Here is a 20,323-nt window from a genome sequence, read left to right as displayed (position 1 = left end):
CGTTTATTCACGCCTCTGGAGCCTCGGTTTTCTCATCTGAAAAGTGGGAAGATCAGAAATATACAGGATGTTGGGATGCTTAAATAATTCTGATACAGCCGTCTCTAGCTCCTGGTGCAGAATAAGGCCTCAGAAGGAAGGAGATGCCATTGTTACTACACTGATTATGATTGCTAATTCAACAGAGGAATTCGGTGGAAAGGAGAAAGCAGAGGGTTGGGCTCAAGTCAAGCAGGTGACCTTCAAAGCACTTTGTGCAAATATCAGGTCATTCCCTGAGCATTGGAAAGGTGCCCATTTGGAGGCAGCCAGTGACAATGACGTTTACTCCCTGTGTGACACAGGCAGGGGGCAGATGAATGCTGAGACTCATTGTCCAGCAGCGAGGACACAGAAGCAACCATGAGAGAGGAGCCTTCTAGAGGCTTCCCAGAGTCGCCACGCATGCTTTCTGATTTGCAAGAGCGGCCCATGCAGACGGGAGAGAAAGCCTTTTGCAGTTTCAAACATACAGAGAAGGTGCTGTCGGAAGTCTGGTTAGAGGTGATGAGTAGGAAAATCTAAGAAAAATGCACACACATTTAGTTTTTTTATGAAATGCGTGAATGTTTATTTACCAGCCTCCTTCCCCACCCGCAAATCAATGTTTGGCTTTGCTTACAGGTCCCCTGACCTCCTCTCCCTGTCCAGCCACGTGTCTCTCCTTTAAACGCACCCTAGCATTCCGGATAGCCACAAGCCCCCAGACACCCACAGGGCCTGTCTTGCTCTCCAGTAGAGTCGGGTGTTTGTTCCAACCTCAGGTTTCCATCAACGAGAGCGTATTTCTGCTCACGAGAGCTGCAGGGCACAGGTAAAGTGCATTTCATGTACATACTCAAGCATCCCTGTGTCTGCAAGGAGACCGCATGCAACAGACTAAAGAGAATATTCCTTTGAAGAAACCAATACTTAAACATCGCTAAGCACTCCAAGGGAGAAATGGTGTAAAACCTTAAGATACTTGGCTGAGTTGCATAGAAATGTGGTTTCTTAATGGTATAGAAATTGGGCAGGAAACCACAGAGGGTTTGTTAAAGAACAGGACACACAGCCTGTTGCCCAGGCCCACCCCACCCCCGCCTCCCAGCAGCTGTCCCCAGCGGAGGGGAAGCAGGTGGCAGCATGTGTCCATCGGCCACAGCACCGCGGGACTGTCCAGGCCTCGACTCCTACCACCACCCTCCTGCAGCCTTCCTAGTAGGCTCCTCGCTCACTGCTTCGATTTGGGGCTCCAGCTACTGGCCCGGCCTGAAGAGAGAGCCCCAGGGGGGCCATCAGCCGGGAAGGCAAGCAGCGAGGTGGTCGCAGTGTCCACCATGGGTGGGGGGGCCCAGGGAGAAAACACCTGGCCGTCATCCCACCACAAGTCAGGATGGCTGCCCTTCCTCCCGCCCTTTCACACATGTCACCAGGCTGCCATGAGATGTGACCTGGCGTTTGGTGGTGGGCATAGGGAAGGTGAGCAAGGGAGGAGGGGCACAGAGGGGCCCATGAGAGCGTCAAGGCACCGCCTACATGAAGGGCAAGCCTTGGAGATTTGGGGAACTTAACAAGGACGGTGGTAGAGCAAGGCCAGATGTGTGGGCAGGTGGGCACTCTTGGTAAAGAGGCAGAGGTCTTTATCAAGGGCTCACAGACGGCTCGGGGCACCTGGGAAAACTGCCCCAGGACTCCCATCTGGAGCCCGAGGGGCCCAAGGTCACAAAGCTCTCTGCAGACCTCCAGGTACAGTTAATGACCTAGCTGCTCCCTGCCCTATTCCCTCCATACCGAGCTGTCTGACGAAAGAAGCCTCGTACAGACACATGGTACCCAGAGGAGAATCGGGACCCCATGTGAGCTCCCCGCCCAGCCATCTCCTGGAGGGCCCAGAACCCAAATCCTGCAGCTCTTCAGGGACTGGTATGAAGGGAACGAATCCCAGGCAGGCTCTGGGGTCCAGGGGTGAGGCTGGCTGTCCCTAGGGCACTGGAGGACCAGGGGTGAGGCTGGCTGTCCCTAGGGCACTGGGGGACCAGGGGAGAGGCTGGCTGTCCCTAGGGCACTGGGGGACCAGGGGTGAGGCTGGCTGTCCCTAGGGCACTGGGGGACCAGGGGTGAGGCTGGCTGTCCCTAGGGCACTGGGGGACCAGGGGTGAGGCTGGCTGTCCCTAGGGTACTGGGGGACCAGGGGTGAGGCTGGCTGTCCCTAGGGTACTGGGGGACCAGGGGAGAGGCTGGCTGCCCCTGGGCACTGAGGACTGAGGGTGAGGCTGGCTGTCCCTAGGGCACTGGGGGACCAGGGGTGACGCTGGCTGTCCCTAGGGCACTGGGGACTGAGGGTGAGGCTGGCTGTCCCTGGGCACTGGGGACTGGGTGTGAGGCTGGCTGTCCCTGGGCACTAGGGACTGAGGGTGAGGCTGGCTGTCCCAATGTCCACAAGCCTGGGTTACAGGAGCTGCAGACCTCATGCTCTCCTGTTCTGTCTCCCCTCCAAGTGCCTGGGCAGCGCTGGCCTAGCAGGTGTCTGAGCCCAGAGATTGCTCGGTTGTCATTTCCAGCCATGAGGTGCATACAATTTACCAAAGATCTGCAGATGTGCTGAGTCTCACGTTTCACGTCTTCTGATGTCACAAAGGGAATAGCAGGTCCTCCCCACGTCCCTCTCCAGAGCGCTGGCCAACGGCGCAGCGTCTGTGTCCCGGTGCAGGCCGCATCCGTGAGGGTGGGGGTCCCCAGGACGCATCCGGGAAGAGGCCCAGCGTCGCTTTCTGTCTTGGCCCCGCTGTGCCTCTCCGGTGGCCTGTTGGAAAGCCTGGGGCCGGGGGTCCAGGCCGCCCCCTGCGTCTGGGCAGGCGCTGTCCCTCCGGCTGCCCTCTGGATCCGGCCAGGGCTCTGGCCTGAGTCAGTGCGCTGCCCCGGGCACGTCTTTGTCTGCAACGCGTGTCTGTTCAAGGAAATGTTAAGGATCAACAGGCCCATGGGGCACTCTGAGCAGAACCTAAAAATCGCTTCTTTAAAAAGTAATAAGGGTGTTTTTCCCACGTGCTGGCAGAACAGAAGAGTGAAGGGAGGGGCCCTGGGGCCAGCCTCCCTCGGGGGGACCTGGCTCCCACTGGCCCAGCAGCACTGAACCATCTCTGAGCCATGGAGCTGGGCCATTGGAAGCTCTTGATAAATGTGTTACTTTTTATTTTATTTTTTTTATCCTCACCCGAGGATATTTTTCCATTTTTTGTACAGATAGAGTGGGAGGGAGAGAGAGAGAGAAACATCGACGTGAAGGGACACATCGAGTGGCTGCCACCCGCACGACCAACCAGGGCTGGGGACAAACTGCAACTGAAGTACGTGCCCTTAGCGGGAACCGAACCCGGGTCTCTCCGGACCGCAGGCCGACGCTCTAACTGCTGAGCCAAACTGGCCAGGGCAATGTGTTACTTTTTAATAAAAAGTATTTGGGAAGCTTAGACAATACGAAGACAGAAGCGTCAATGTCTTTTTATCCCATTTTTTAATAGAAAAAAAAATGTTTTAAGTTTTTGGTCCTCATCTGTCCTCATCCAAGACGGCCACTCTCAGCCTTGGCCCCTTCCCATGACCATGGCCGCCCCGGTCTCCTCTCCCCTCTGCAAACATTCCTTGAGGCTCGGCCTTTTACAGTCCTCTGGCCTCGTAGGTTCCGATCCCCTACCTGCACCACCTGGAAGGAAGAAACTTCTGCCACCCAGCCTGGTAGTCTCCTCACCGGCTGCCTGCTCACCCCCACAGTGAGAGGGACCCTGAATACGCCGTTATTTCAATACAAACCATAAACCCTGTGAGTCTACTGATACACAATGTATATTATACAGGGTGCCGCAGATTCGGAAATGGATGAGGCAGAAATAAATGAATAGGAAAGCACTTACTTTCGGGAGACTCCCCAAACCTCACTCTTAAAGATCCCTCTCCTCCAGGCCGTCCCCTGCCCTGGCTCCCTGGCAGCCCGCCAGCTTCTTCAAGGCGCCCGTGGAGGACCTGCCGGCTCCCACGCCTCTCTCCCTCTGCCACCATGTGCTCACACCCCTCCTCTCTGCTTAGATCCCGGGGCGGCCCGTCCTGTGACATCCCCTCCAAGGAAAGAGAGCCTGAGCTCCTTCCTCTCGGCCCTCTGCCTTGGGCACAGGCTCCCTGTAGGGGCTGTGCTGTGATCCCAGTTCCTAGTGTGACTGTGCACACGGATTCACACCTGCCTCGGGCACAGGCCCCCTGTAGGTGCTGAGCTGTGATCCCGGTTCCTAGTGTGACTGTGCACACGGATTCACACCTGCCTCGGGCACAGGCTCCCTGTAGGGGCTGAGCTGTGATCCCAGTTCCGAGTGAGACTGTGCACACGGATTCACACCTGCCTCGGGCACAGGCTCCCTGTAGGTGCTGAGCTGTGATCCCAGTTCCTAGTGAGACTGTGCACACGGACTTCACACCTGCCTCCGGCACAGGCTCCCTGTAGGTGCTGAGCTGTGATCCCGGTTCCTAGTGAGACTGTGCACATGGATTCACACCTGCCTCGGGCACAGGCTCCCTGTAGGTGCTGAGCTGTGATCCCAGTTCCTAGTGACACTGTGCACACGGATTCACACCTGCCTCGGGCACAGGCTCCCTGTAGGTGCTGAGCTGTGATCCCGGTTCCTAGTGAGACTGTGCACACGGATTCACACCTGCCTCGAGCACAGGCTCCCTGTAGGTGCTGAGCTGTGATCCCGGTTCCTAGTGAGACTGTGCACACGGATTCACACCTGCCTCGGGCACAGGCTCCGTGTAGGTGCTGAGCTGTGATCCCGGTTCCTAGTGAGACTGTGCACACGGATTCACACCTGCCTCGGGCACAGGCTCCGTGTAGGTGCTGAGCTGTGATCCCGGTTCCTAGTGAGACTGTGCACACAGACTTCACACCTGCCTCGGGCACAGGCTCCCTGTAGGTGCTGAGCTGTGATCCCGGTTCCTAGTGAGACTGTGCACACGGATTCACACCTGCCTCGGGCACAGGCTCCCTGTAGGTGCTGTGCTGTGATCCCGGTTCCTAGTGAGACTGTACACACGGATTCACACCTGCCTCGGGCACAGGCTCCCTGTAGGGGCTGTGCTGTGATCCCGGTTCCTAGTGAGACTGTGCACACGGACTTCACACCTGCCTCGGGCACAGGCTCCCTGTAGGGGCTGTGCTGTGATCCCGGTTCCTAGTGAGACTGTGCACACGGACTTCACACCTGCCTCGGGCACAGGCTCCCTGTAGGGGCTGTGCTGTGATCCCGGTTCCTAGTGAGACTGTGCACACGGACTTCACACCTGCCTCGGGCACAGGCAGATGCCAACGGCAGGAGAGGCAAAGCAGAGCAGGGAGAAGGCACAGGTGTGACTCATGACCTTGCGACCAACCAGCTGAGGTTGGGGACCAGCTCTTTCCTGCCCCAGTGACAGAAGGTGGCGTTGAACCCTACCTAAGGCAAACTGGGCTGCCCAGACCCGCTGGACAGGGAAGGGGAGCTCGAACATGTGGCCTGTGGGGAGAGCGCGGACACCAGTGTTACTGGCCATCCCCGGCCCAGCTCAGGCAGGACACCTGGAGGGCCGGCAGCGCAGGAGCCGACCTCCTGGGAGGCCCTGGCAGCGAATGGGGCGCCTCCTGGAGGAGGCCGCACTCGTTAGTCCCTAGGGCGCTGCTGTCCTCCACCCACCTCGACCGGTTCCTAGCTCCAGGAAACCCCTGTGGCCTGACCTCCCCAAGCCCGAGGAGGCAGGGCCACCAGCCTGAGCGCCCACAAGGGCAGCGCACAGTGCAGCTGGATGCCCAGTCTGCCCAGGGCCTTTCTGTGACAACATCTGCCAAAAATAATGGCTGTTCCTCAGAGACAGGGCGACTCAAGCACAGGACGGCTGCCCTCTCACCCTCCCCTCTCTCCCCGCCCTCATCTCTGTCCTGTCCTGTGGGTGCCCGGCCGTGCTCAGCTGGGCCCGGGCCTCTGGCCTACAGGCTGCTGCCGTTCTCCGTTCCTGGATCCGGCCGGACGCAGAGACATCCCCACCCAGACACCGCCGATCCGGGGGCTCCCTGTTCTCCTTCCCCTCTGGGGGCCCTTCTCCGGCTCCAGAGGCGGGACTGTGCGGGCGCAGGGAGGCTTTCTGTGGGCGTGCGGTGGGCACGGGCAGGGGTGCGCCCGCCTCCCTCCCTGCGGGCACAGCGCTAAGCGTCCCTCAGCTACTGTCACAGCTCACGTCCCGGAGTTCTCTGCACCCAGCTCTCTCAGCTCTGGTTGGGTGACAGTCCTTCCCACACGCCTGTGGGCGGGGGAGGGGGTAACCGCGCCCTGGCTCCCTGGCCCGCACCTCCATTGACCGCTCCTGAACGACCCGTTTCCTGCCTGCGCCCCCACTGGTACGGGCGACATTCCAGTGAGCTTCTGTGCTATAACCTCAGCGTGTCCACTTTCACTCTCGTTTTAATCATGTGTGTGATCATACAGGACAGCCAATGCAACGCTGTGCTTCAAAAGCTGTAAATTTGCCCGGCCGTGTGGCTCAGTGGTTGAGTGTCGACCCCTGCACCAAGAGGTCGCAGGTCCGATTCCCGGTCAGGGCACATGCCCGTGGGGGGCATGCTGCAGGCGGCCAATCAGTGTTCTCTCTCATCGATGCTTCTCTCTCTTTCTCTCTCTCTCCTTTCTCTCTAAAATCAATACAGGGAAAAATTTTTTTTTTAAAGCTGTAAATTTAGTAGAAATGGGGAAAGGACGGGAAGGACCCACTGTGGTGCCTTCAGTCCCCCCCCCCCCCCCCAGAATGTGTTGGGAGACCTTTAGACAACACAAAAGCCAGGGTTTTTCCTGCAGTTTTATAACGAACCTAATTAGAAGCAAGGCTTACTCAAGATCAGCTTTTTAAAACTAAGATGGAAAATTAAGTGTGAGACTGTTCCGCCAATCGGTCTCTGTGGGTGATCAAAGTCCCGGCCCCAGGTATGATTTCAGGAGCCAGAGTGTTCCCGGTGGTGGGAGGGCCTGGACGGGCAGGGCTGCCGCCAGCTGGAGCCCAGGGCTGCATCACGCGCGCCCCACCTGGAAGACAGGCCTGCGGTAGGCTTTCCCTTGACAGCCGGGGCGACGTCACCGGCTGCGATGGCCCCGTTCTCCGCCGCGGGCTGCCCTGGGGAGAGCCGCTTGATCCCCACAGATCCTTCTCGAGGTGGCTGCAGCTGTCTCTCTCCAGCTGCACAAAACCGAACCCCAGACCACCGGCGTTCTTTCTCAGTTTGACTTCAAACCTCGCACCTGTATCGTAGGGCGAAGGAGCTCAGCCCTTCAGCAGATTATGAGTGAAACCGACCAGCCTCAGAATGCAAACTGTGCGGGACGATTCACGTGTTTTACACAGAAAGATTCCCCTTTGCTAACTCGGATGCCAGAGTCCACCACGGGCAGTGTCGTCCGGTGGCTGTGTGATGTGCACTGCACTGGCCGTCGTATCAGACGGTGCGCTTACAGATAATCAGCAAAGGGCACATGCAGAGACACAGGTCACAGGCCTACGCCACATGTCCAGGCATTGGGTCAAACGCGTATCACACACGCTCGTACCCCTCTGGAACCTCAATCATTGTTTAATATGCTGGAAACTAAGTTTCGCATCATTAGGTTACGAAGACAATTATGAGTGATTCTACGGAAATGTTTTAGCTGCTGTGTTGTGTAGCTGTGTGCACTGACCGGAGACAGAACAGCTGCCTCTGGGCACCCAGCTGGACACAATCCCAGGAACCTCGGGGGCCTGGCAGCTGAAGAGCCTCTCAGCCCCCTCACTTCCCTTCACCAGCTTGGCTGGCATAGTCCACGAGGCGCAAAGCACGCTGGGAGCTTTGATTTGGGACGAGGATAAAAGCACCAGAAGCTCTTGGATTCGAGTGTGTTGCATAACTAACTTCACTGCACCATCACGTGGCCGCTTCCGCTCATTCTGGAGCAGTTTCTCCAGGTCCTCACTGGAGTCACCAGAGGAGCAATGTCTGGTTCTAGGCACAGGTGAGCACCTCCACCCAACCCCTCTCCACGAGGGCCACCTTGCCTTCGACCTGACTGACACCTTCCAGAAAACCTCCACGAAGGTAAGTTCCAATCCATGACATCCTAAGGAAATACCCCTTTTCTAGCAGGAAACAAAGTCACAGGGACATGCAGAGCGGTGACCCCTCTGGAGATGTGCAGTGATGCCCATGTAAACTGCTTTCTAAAATGTTGCTAATAAAAAGGCTAGTTTCTGAACAGCTTTCTTGCCCAAAGTATTTCATCAGTCCTAGATCTTTGGTTATGAATGTCTTGGCTTGAAGGTGGAGTTTGGTCAGAAAATGCATCACCCCTTCCTTCCAATTCTATCCTCAAATATTACACACAGACATTCCAGCAGCTGGTCAGAAAACCTCAGAGGGTGTCTGGGCAGAATTACACCTGGTAATCATGTTGGGATGATGCATTATTTTTCCAGAAATACATTTTGCTAGATTGGTTTCAGAAAGCCAGCTGCATCGTGACCACCACTGCTCAGGATCTTTGGAGAACCCAGCGGAAGCCTCCCTGCATCCCCTTTTGAGCTGACAATCCCAAAGCAGCACAGGATGACATGACAATAGTCACACTCAATTCCCTCTCGTCTCACCATCTGTCACCAGGGCACAGCTTGCAGGCCTGTCAGGCAAGGCTGTTGCCAAGGAAACAGCCGTGCATTCAACTCCCATCCTGTTATTAACACAAGGACACTGCTGCGCACTGGGGCCTCTTCTCTCTAAGACCAGTCTTGCAACCTAGGATGGGTGAACAGACTCAGTTTGTACTTCTCGTGGTATAAGCTCTCCCTTCCCCTTCACATGCTTTTCAATTTTCTGACACTTTCAGGAGCTGCTTCATTTGAATCTCAAGTCAAAATCTCCAACCGAGCCCGTCTGCTGGGGTCCAGAGTCGTATGTCCACTGCCCATCGGACAAACGCTGCTGGAAGTAATCCATGCGCCTCTCTTTCAATGTATTCAAGGCTGAGCTCATCTTCTTCCCCTCACTCATCCTCACTGCTCCCCATGCATTCTCCCGGATCGTAGAACCACGCCTCAGATCATCCCCCCCGGACCTCTCCTGCACTGGTCCAGCCCCCTTCTGCCCCCGCAGTGCTCCTGCGCCCCCACCCCTCCCGGCTGCCCGTGCCCCCAGACTGTGCAGGCTCCCGGCTCGAGGACCCAGCTCCTCCTGGGGTCCACCCTCCGCATGGCTGCCCAGAGAACGGCCACAGACACAAACTGACTGTGCCACACTCCTGATTCCGAGTTTCCAGTGCAGCCCTGGCTGGGTAGTCAACTGGTTAGAGCATTGTCCCGATACGCCAAGGTTGCGGGTTCGATCCCGGTCAGGGCAAGTATAAGATACAAGAATCAACCAGTGAATGAATAAGTAAGACAACAAACTGACGTCCCTCTCTCCCCAACACCCCTTTCTAAAATCAATAAAAAACCATAATAATAACAACAGAGTGTCCAGTGTTGCCCATCAGCTGAAGTCCCACCCCCTGGCACGGTATACCAGGCCCACGCCAACCTGGCCCCATTTCCTTGCGGTGTGGTTTTTCTTTTTTTTCTTTGTTGATTTTAGAGAGAGAGAAAGTGAAAGGGAGAGAGAGATAGAAACATCGATGAGAGAGAACATTGATCGGCCACCTCCTGCAGGCCCCCCACTGGGGATGGGCCCACAGACTGGGCATGTGCCCTGACCGGGAATCGAACCGGCGACCTCTTGGTGCAGGGTCGACTCAGCCACTGAGCCACACCGGCCGGGCACGGTTTGACTTTCCATCCCTGTTCCCACACACTCTGCCTCTGGTTACCCAAAGCAGGGTCAAGAGCCAGTGGCTGGACGTCGCCTGGACGCTTTCCAGAAACGCCAAGCTTCCCTTCAGGAGACGGCCCTGCGAGTATTCTTCTGCCGCAATTGTCATTCAGCACTGAATCCATGGTCCCAGAGGGACAATTCCTACCTGTCATCACCACCGGTAGGCTGGCCAAGCACCTTCATAATCATGTTGCTTAGCAAAGGTCTGAAGAACAGAGAACACTCATAAATTATGATTCTGTTCTCAAGGCATGTGAACCAAGGTCGCTGTACGAGTGAACCCCGTAAACCAGAGCTGGCTGGGGGAGAGCAGTGTCACCAGAGGGGCCCGGGAGCCCCCGTCTCTGCTGACTCCCAGCACCAGGACAGTGCTAGCTCTGCTGTGCAGGGGACGGACAGTCTGCCACTCAGGCAGAGGGCGGAACGCAGCCGTGACATCCGATGCCACCGGGCACTGCCCAGAACAGAGCACCTCGTGAGTGGATGCCTCCGGCTCTTGGAGTCTTGAATTTCAACCTCACTGTTGAAAGGGCTCCCAGCAGTGTGGCCTTCAATCTCGCAGCACGATGGGAACGTGGGAACTGGGGGTGGGGTCAGCATGTGCAAGGCAGGTCAGGGGTGGGGCCGAGAGCAGACGGAAGCACTGGTCAGCTGGGCTGCAGCAGAGAGCGGGAGGGGCAGCCGAGCAGGTGGGGGGGGCGAGCGGGTGGGGGGCCGAGCAGGTGGGGGGTGGGGAGCAGTACACCCGTCAGCTCCCAGCAGATGTGTGATTCGGAATCTAGGCAAATGGCAAGTATGTTCCACGGCTATTTATAGGTGTGACGTTTCCTGCTTGGGAACATCTGTCTGCTTCCTCCTGGCCTTCACACCCACATAGAAAGGTTGTGGCAGAAGGAAGAAGCAAAAGAGAATACGACAAAGAAGAAAGTCTCGCTTTCTTTCCTGCCTGCGCCCTCCCACCCAAGGAGATTGCAGAAAGCTCTGGAAGGGGGAGCCCCCAGTTACCCTGCCCGGTGCACCTACCTGCGCTGAGTCCTGGAGGCGCTGCAGGGCCTGCTCGTGGGGGAGGCCGCGCAGACACCTCCTGTCTACCTGCAGGAGCCTGTCGCCTGGGAGGGAGACGGGGGTCCTGTCCGGGGTTCCTGAGGCTGCAGGAGGGACCCGCCGGGGGCCCTGCCCAGCACCCTCGGGACACCTTCACACAGAGGACAGAGAACCTTCCCAGGGCTGAGCCATCTCTACGACCTCGTCCTTTCTCCTGTTGTCCTGGGAAACGGGTTTGGAAAGTTTTTCAGGTCCCTTTGGGATAGTATTTACCTTCAGGATGTTGTTTTACGACAAACTGGTCGGGACACTGAAATTCTAGGAGACATGAAGTGAAGGCCTAAGTGCCCTTTTGGTTCAATGATTGGTGCTCTGGAGACCAGTATAAACCACCTGTTCCTTTGGAGCAGAGGACGGGAAGGGCAGAGAGGAGACCACAGAGTCCTCCCGGAGACAAAGTGAGCGTCGACCAGGCACACTCCGTCCTCCACAGAGAGCACCGTTGCCCCCTGGAGGCTACACAGTCGCTTATTTAAAGTCTTACATTTTAAAGTCACCTGGTGGTACCCAGTGTGCCACAGCAGACACCTGATTGCTACATGAACCGATCGAGCGGTGGACCACGTGGGGAAGCCACGACCTGAAGGCCATCATGTGCACAGGGCCTCAGGGTGGGAGCGGGCTGCACCCCGGAGCTGGGCTCGGCTGCTGCCACGTGCCTGCTCTGCACACTGCACCCCTCACCCCACAGGATCTGCCTGCTCCCAGCATGCTGCACCCTTCACCCCGCAGGATCTGCCTGCTCCCAACACACTGCACCCCTCACCCTGCAGGATCTGCCTGCTCCCAGCATGCTGCACCCCTCACCCCACAGGATCTGTCTGCTTCCAGCACACTGCACCCCTCACCCCGCAGGATCTGCCTGCTCCCAGCACGCTGCACCCCTCACCCCATAGGATCTGCCTTCCCTTGGCAGCAGGTCCTCCAGGAATGATGGATTTCACGTAGATCCCTCTGTAGAGCACACTTGTGTTAATGCCGCCCTGGAAACATAATGTGAAACTCACTGCCCACCTGCCCACTCCTGGAGAGCCTCCCCAAACTGCATGACCACGAGTCCCGTTTGCCTGCTCCTGTGTCGTCACCTCACCTCCATGTGACACCATCTTATATATTGACTCATCTGCTTGTAACACCCATGAGCAGTAAGGTCAGGTACTCATAAGAAGTATAGCGATTCGCGCGGAGTGAGGGAGCTGTGCTGTCTCCAGCCCCGGCAATGGCCCATGGCAGGTGCTTGCAAATCAGAGCTGCCTCAATGCACCACACTGTCTCTCCATCAGCAACAACCAACATAGGTGGACACGGCAATGGGCTGGTGCCTGGCACATCCAGGGCCTGGTGCCCAGCATGTCCTGTATGTTTGTGTGTTGGTTTGTGGATTCAAAAGTAGAAAAAAGGTGCTTTTTTAAGCTTAATAGTTGATCATGAACATCCGTCCAGATCACTAGATAAAGATGGAACTCTTTCTTCTAATCAGTGGGATTACATCGTTCCTATACAGTGTTTTCCTCCCTCCTCCAGGGTCTACCCGACAGAGCAAACCAAATGCAACGCATTCACCCTGAGCCGGACCTTGTCCCAGCCTTGGAAGTGGGAGCACCAGCCTCTGTCATGACCCTTTTCTGGATGACTGTGGATTAGCTCTCTTACCTTTGGGCTTCTGCCCCTCCAGTCTCACCCCTGCTACCCTCTCCTTGTTGCCCACCGTAACCTCAAAGACCCACCACCCAATCCCACCCACACCGCTCGTCCCAAGTTTGCTGTGTCTCCCAGGGGTTTCTGAACTCCCACCCACACTAAGGTCCCCACCAACTTTTTTGGTTCACCCATTTCCCCTGGGCTGCTTTTACTGATGAGCACATTATCAGAGTTTCCGCAGGCGTGGGATGCTCACCAAGGTCCAGATGAGCATCTTACTGAGTGTTTCCTCCCGAGCTCTCCTAATAACACTTACAGTTGCGCTGAACCCAAGGGTCCCATCTTCTTCAACCGGGTCCACAAAGTAGATTCCACTGGCACTGGTTTCTGAAAACCAGCAAAAAGAACCAGCATCCTGCCCCAAAGAAACAAAAATTGAAAAAGCAGGAGGACACTTGCCTCACCTACGCAGATGACACCCATTAGCCCTCACTGCCCTCCGGCGTTGGCAGCACTGCGCAACAAAAGGGGCGTGAGCTTTTGGCTGGGCCGGAGGAGATATGTCCCCTGCTTTATCAGCTCCTCCCTCGGTGACCCTGGACTGCTTTCATAGTCTCTCCATTCTTGGTTTCCAGTCCACAGAAATGGAACGAGAGCGCCTCTTTTAACTGTGACTGTGAATGATGCCCAGCGCATAGCAGGGACTCAAAAATAGTAAGTCCCCTCCTGCTTCTATTCAAGATGCAAATATCATTATAAGAACTGAGTCATCAGGCACTTCCTGGTAGCTTCACATATGACACCCGCCCAGTGATGGCATGCTTCGTACCAGACACACAGCAGCTTCATGAGCAGAACAAAACCTGAAGAGGACCTTCAGTCATCCCCAGCAAGAAGCTGCGCTGGGTTCTTCTTTACAACGGATGAATCCTTGAGAGGATACAAGAGAAGAATTGTCTATAACGTGCCAGGCATTTGCTTGATATCGTGACAGTAACCAGGTAGGATTTGTTTATGTATTTGTCCAATCATGCTGCAACGTTAATTGAGCACCTATTATGTGCCAGGCACCGTGCAAGGTGCCAGGGAGATGGCAGTGATCAGATAGGCCTGCCCATATCCAAGGACTATCTAGTGGGGGAGAGCGTTCATGAACCGTGCCCAGAATGTGGGGCCACAGATATTCCCAGCTTTCTGTCCTATCTGCTTTGCTTAGCAGCTTCCTAGTCCACCAGGTTGGAAAACATAATTAACACAAAGAAAATTAAACAGAATAAAGTAAGCTAAAAAATGATCGGTTCAGCAGAAGCCCTCTGTGCCCAACTTCCTAGAAAAGGGGTCCTTCCAAGGGCAGCCCAGGGTGAAGGTTTCCGCTCGGAGTCTCCTGCTCAGATTCAAATCCCAGCTCTGCCACACTCATTCCTGAGAGACCACAGGTATGTTCCTTTCCCCTCTGTGCCGCAGGTAACCCGCCTACAAAGGGAATGATGATCGGAATTACTCAGAGGCTGGCCATGCAGCTTACGCGAGTTACACATCCAAGTGCTCGGGCCCCTGCCTGACACATGGGTGAGCCCTGCATAAATGTCCAGTTAGCATGATTCTCTTGACCCCACATGTGGCTCTTCATGCGACACACTGTCCAGGGAGCACCACAGCCAATGAGGAAAGAACTAACATTCTCAGAGCCCTACTGCGAGCCGGTCCTGGGCACCTTTTCCTCCGCATCTCTGTACGAGGCATCATCGCCTCTAACACAAAACACAAACATGGGGTGGAGCGCTTCCAGTCGAGATGGCAGCACAGGCCCTGGCTGGTGTGGCTCAGTTGTTGGAGTGATGTCTCGTGCACCGAAAGATTGCAGGTTTGGTTCCCAGTCAGGGCACTTACCCACACTGTGGATTTGATCCCCAGTCAGGGCGAAATCAGAGGAAATATATCCTTGGGTGAAGAATAAAAAAAATTTTTAAAGATGGCCATGTAGATAAACATAGTACTTGGAACCTCCCACAGCCACATCAAAATTAGAATTAAACTGCAGATAAACCATCATTCAGAACCAGCTGGAACCTAGGTAGACAGAAGTCTTATAACTAAGGACATAAAGACGAAGCCACATCAAGACTGGTAGGAGGGACAGAAGAGGAACGGGCTGGTGCCACGTCCAATGTGGTGGATAAACACTGAACGGAGTATCTCCCCTGCAGAGGTCTCGCCCTCGGCCCACGGGGTCTCAGCCTCATACCAGCCCCCCAGCCCAGGCTTCCAGTGCTGGGAAGAGAAGCCCCCATAACTTCTGGCTGTGAAAATCAATGGGGACTGTGGCTGAATGACACAGAAGGAGGCTGGAGCCTTAGACATTCCTCTTAAAGGGCCCATGCGTGGACTTACGCAGACTCACTGGGAAAAGGCTGGAGGGGTGAGGCTTCCAGGCAAAGTGCTAGCAAAGACCATTGTTTCTTTGCTGAGCCCTCCCCGCACAGAGCCAGCAGGCGGGCATCATATCTGAGTCTCCATCAACGTGGCTGACACTGTTAACCCCATGGGTGATTTCATGAGACCCTGCCCCACCCAATCTTTGGACCTACCCAAGTCCTTCCTAGTGGCTTTTTCACATAAATGGCCTGTCTTGTCTCATGCTGCAAATTTTCCCAAAATCTCTCAAACAAGCAGCATCTGGCCTTGGTGTGCCCCATACCTCTTGCTAAGTAGCCTCAGCCCATCATTAGCAGCAGACAGCCATGGTTCACAACTCAGCCTTTCCTGGTCTTCTCCAAAGCCAGCACAAGTAACAGCCATCTGCACAGTACTTTGTAGCTCATGCCAGGTAGCCCCAGGTAGGGCACAAGTGACAGCTTACCTTGGCCTGCACCTCCTGGGAGGCCCCAGAGCCAGCACACCTGGTAGACAGCTTCAGACCAAGCTGAAGCACCACCCAACCATCTCATGAGCAACACACTCAAGGAGTGGACTTGGCAGGTCCCTGAGCCCCACTGAAATGAGTTCTTCTCTGTGGGGTCTGCCCCCGCACAGCAGATTCTCCACAGTGGTCACAGCCAGTCCTCAAAGCTGATTGGCCTGGGAGTAAATCCCTCCCATTGATTTGTCAATAGCAATCAAGGCTCAACTACAACAGGAGGGTGTGGGGCCCACCTGGAGCACCCAACTCAGGTGACCCTAAAGCCTTTGCCACTGGCCCCTGCAGGGCACCTATTACGTAAAGCCTCTCTACCAAGACCAGGAGATGTAGCAGCTCTCCCTAATATATAGAATCAAACACAGGGAGGCAGCAAAAACAAGGAGATTAAAAAATATATATATCCCAAATGAAAGTAGAGAACAAAATTCCAGGAAAAAAACTAAACTAAATGGAGACAAGCAATCTACTAATGAAGAGTTCAAAACACTGGTTATAAGGATGCTCAATGAACCTAGAGATAAGTAGAGGAACTTAGTGAGAACTTCAGCAAAAAGAGAGGAAACATAAAAATGGAGTTAGAAAACACAAAAAAGAACCAGTCAGTAAATGAAGACTACACTAATTGAAATGAAGACTATATTACAAGAAATTAACAGTATAGTAGATGAAGCAGAGGATCAAATCAGAGATTTGAAAGATAAGAAAGCTGAAAACACCCAATCAGAACAGCAAACGGAAAAAAGAATCCAAAAAAAATGAGGATAGTGTAAGAAGTCTCTGGGACAACTTCAAGTATACCAACATTTGCATCATAGGGGTGCCAGAAGGTGAAGAGAGAGATCAAGAAATTGAAAACTTATTTGAAACAATAATGACAGTAAACTTCCCTTACCTGGTAAAAAGAAATAGATATACAAGTTCAGGAAGAGCAGAGAGTCCCAAGAAAAGATGAATCCAAAGAGGCCCACACCAAGACACATCATGATTAAAATGAATCTTAAAAGCAGCAAGAGAAAAGCAGTTAGTTACCTACAAGGGAGCTTCAAAGAGACTGTCAGCTGATTTCTCAACAGAATATTTGCAGGCCAGAAAAGATTGGCATAAAATATTCAAAACAATGAAAAGCTAGGACCTACGACCAAGATTACTCTACCAGCAAAGCTGTCATTTGGAATTGAAGGACAGATAAAGAGCTTCCCAGACTAGAAAAAACTAAAGGAGTTCATCACCACCAAACCAGTATTAAAAGAGTTAAAGGGTTTTCTTTAAGAAGAAGAAGAAGAAAAAAAATAAAAAATTTGAATAATAAAATGGAAATAAATACATACCTATCAATAATTTCTTTAAATGCTTCAATTCTTCACCCCTGGCTGAATGGATAGGAAAACAATGCTTTTACATCTGCTGTCTACAAAAGACTGCATTCAGGTGGAAAGACACACACAGACTGAAAGTAAAGGAATAGAAAAGGATATTTCATGAAAATGTAAACAAACTAACTAAAAAAATGGCATAGCAATACTTATACCAATCAAAATAGACTTTAAAACAAAGGCTATAACAAGAGACAAAGGAGGACCCAGTAATTCCACTTCTGGGTATTGATATGAAGAACCCTAAAACACCCAGTCAAAAAGACATGTACATCCATATGTTCACTGCAGCATTATTTGTAATAGCCAAGATATGGAAGCAACCTGAGTGTCCATCAATAGATGAATGGATAAAGAAGTGCATATATACAATGGAATATGGTTCCGCCATAAAAAAGAATGAAATTTTGCCATTTGCAACAACATGGATAAATCTAGGGGATATTGTGCTGCGTGAAATAAGTCAGACAGAGAAAGACAAATGCCAGATAATTTAATTTATATATGGAATCTATAAAACAAAATAAAAGAACAAGCAGAACAGAAACAGACTCATAGATACAGAAAACATTTTGATGGTTACAGGATGGGAGGGGGTTGGAGGATAGGTGAAAAGGAGAAATGATTTAGAAGTACAGATCGGTAGTTACAGAATAGTCCTGAGGATGTAAACTACAGCACGGAGAATATAGTCAATAATATTGTAATCACTATGTATGGTATCATACGGGTACTAGAGTTACCAGTGTGATCACTTTGTAAGTTATATAAATGTCTAACTACAGGGTTTTACAACTTAAACTAATACAATATTGAATATCAGCTGTAAGTAAAAAATGTATTTGTTAAATCTGAGAAAATAAACTGAGGTTGAGAGAGGTGGGGTAACCTGGCTGCGTGGAACAGAGCCCCCGCAAGAGAGAGAAGGCACACACTCAACCTGGTTAACAGGAGTGCTCACAAAGGATGTTGCAACATTTGGAGAAATCACAGGTGTTAGCAACATTTAGAGAAACCAACAGGGAGAGCTAAGCGCCCTGGGCTAGCAGGGTCCATGCTGTCACCTTCTCCGAGCCTGAGGGGTGGAGGAGGAGTGGCCGCGGAACCTACAGCGCAGTCTGGGCAAAGCAAAGCGTGCTCTTCAGCGGAAGGACACTGCCAACCCGCACAGGCGGAGTGACCGTCCTGTCCTCACTCATCCGCCAGCTGCAGGCTTCTACCGGGTGTGAAATAATGGGGAAAAAAATTATATACAAATACACATAAATATCTGTTCTTCACCCCTGGCAAAGAGGTCCTTAAACCCTTGGATTTCCTAAATGATGAGAGAGCAGAGCATCTTTTGTTGTAATATTTGACCTTTCACCCGGATTGCTAACAGAGCTCTGAAACTTCTCAGAATTTACTGGGTAATAGAAGTGTCTTGATCTAGAGAGATAACCCTTGGTAGGTTCCCGGATGGCTCCAGGATGGCGGGTGGTCACCAGAAAGCCCTGACGGTGATTATAAGCTTAGAACTCTCCGCGGCACACCAGCCCCACCCTCTGGGGTGGGGGAGAGGAGCTGAAGACTGAGTTAATGATTGGTCGTGCCGATGTGATGAAGCCCCCATAAAAGTATGGGGTTCAGAGAGCTTCCACATTGTAAACGCGTCTTCTGTGAGCCAGAGGAATGGCACACCTGAGTCCACACGGACAACGGCTTCTGCTCTCTGGACCCTCGACTGCACCCAATGCATCCATCTCTTCATCGGCTGTTCACTTGGACCCTTTAAATAGTCTTCATAATAACTTGGCAATAGCAAGTACACTGCTTGCCTGGCTTCGGTGAGCTGTTCTAGGAAGTTATCAAACCTAAGGAGGAGGTTGTAGGAACCTCAGTTTGTAGCAGGTCACACAGAAGAGTGGGTAACGACTAGCAATTAGCATCTGAAGTGGGGGCAGTCCTGGGGGCTGAGTCATTAGCTCGTGGGATTATTGCTAACTGCAGGCAGTCAGTGTCAGAACTGCTGAAAAGCTGGCGCATCTGATGTCCCAGGTGTTGTGCGTGGGGTAGATTGTGAGAGTAATGGAAATAGGGAGATGTTTCTAGACACAGGGCTTCTTCAGGACAAAGCCAGCTGGGAGGCAGAGGAGGATAGTCTGCAAGTGTCTGCTTCACGGGGCCCAGAGGAAAGGGGAGAGGTCTGGAGGGGAGACAGGAGATTATTCCACTCGTGTCCAAGGAGACACTGCTGGAGGTGGCTCTGGGGCTGGGACAGGGCTCTGGGCACCCAGGTCCACCTGGTCTTCCTCTTGGTGTGGTTCTCAAGAGCCAAGCCGCTTAGCTGCCGCTTGAGGACCAGCTAGAGGCCAGGAATCTGAGGTGCCTGGTTGTCCATGCATTGCCCTGGGCAGCAAGCAGTGTTATTGCTGCTGGTAACCATTGTAGTTGTGCTGAGGGACACAGGAGCGAAAACACAGCCTGGGGCCCAGGCACTGTTCTGGGAGCTTTGCTTTTCCCTTGATGTTCTTTCAACAAAGGAGTTCAGGCACTTACTTCCATTCTGCAAAGGAGAAAGAGGGGGGCAGAGGGATTAAATAACCTCTCTGCACCTGACGAGAGTAAGCAGTGAGCAAGGAGGGACTTTGAAGCCAGGGCTACCAGGCTCCACAGCCTGTTCCCTTCAAATTCTCGAGCGTGAACCGCAGGTACAGTGACCTTCAGAGGGAGGGTGTGTGGCTGAGGCTTCCCCCTGGACAGTGAGCTGAGTTCCCGTCGTCTGTTTCCTCGGTGGTCTCTGCTGGTCCTGCGTGTGTGAGGAACAACAGCCCCGGGGCCGTCGCTCAGGCTGCCTGGCGAGAAGACCCCGGAGTTGGCTGCGCTGTTCTCCTCGCTCGGGGTGTTTCCACCAGCACCTGCACAAGCCAAAGAGAATCAACAGCTTGGCCAAGCTGGATCTCGGTGGCATCTCTGTGTCACCCTGGCAGAAGGACCTTTGACAGCTGCTGGGAGCCATGCGGTCTCACTCACGAAGGAGGATGCATTTAGAATGGAGGAAGGAGAGGTGCTGGGTGTGACTGAGAACACTAAGTGGCACCTGGTGACGCAACTGTGAAAACCAAGCTACTAGCTAATGCCAGCTGCCCCGTCGAGCTCTTACCACGTGATGAGCACCATCCGCACACGCGCACGCACGTACACACACCTAAACACCTTTCCGTCTCGTCGGCATGTGCACCAGGAAGGTGTTCTCCCAGTTCAATTCTGAGAAACAGTCAAAAGGACTAAGTAGGCTTCACAAGACCCCACAACCAGCATGTGGTGCTCTCTCTCTTTTTTTTTTTAATTTTTTTTTCCTTATTGATTTTTAGAAAGGAAGAG

General features: G+C 53.4%; 1 protein-coding gene across 1 annotated transcript in view; it reads right to left on the bottom strand.

The window, feature by feature from the left end:
- Positions 1-20,323, bottom strand: part of FRMPD2 (FERM and PDZ domain containing 2) — an 83,628-nt gene that overhangs the window by 646 nt on the left and 62,659 nt on the right. Inside the window, 9 exon segments of the mRNA XM_036264859.1 lie at positions 2,634-2,898; positions 5,502-5,561; positions 7,129-7,230; positions 7,233-7,328; positions 8,707-8,851; positions 10,946-11,031; positions 11,916-12,009; positions 12,984-13,054; positions 19,753-19,857. Coding sequence (XP_036120752.1) covers positions 2,634-2,898; positions 5,502-5,561; positions 7,129-7,230; positions 7,233-7,328; positions 8,707-8,851; positions 10,946-11,031; positions 11,916-12,009; positions 12,984-13,054; positions 19,753-19,857 — 1,024 coding nt within the window.

Source organism: Molossus molossus, unplaced genomic scaffold, assembly GCF_014108415.1.
Source record: "Molossus molossus isolate mMolMol1 unplaced genomic scaffold, mMolMol1.p scaffold_m16_p_17, whole genome shotgun sequence".
NCBI classification, from domain to species: domain Eukaryota; kingdom Metazoa; phylum Chordata; class Mammalia; order Chiroptera; family Molossidae; genus Molossus; species Molossus molossus.
This window is presented reverse-complemented; position numbering and strand designations above follow the sequence as displayed.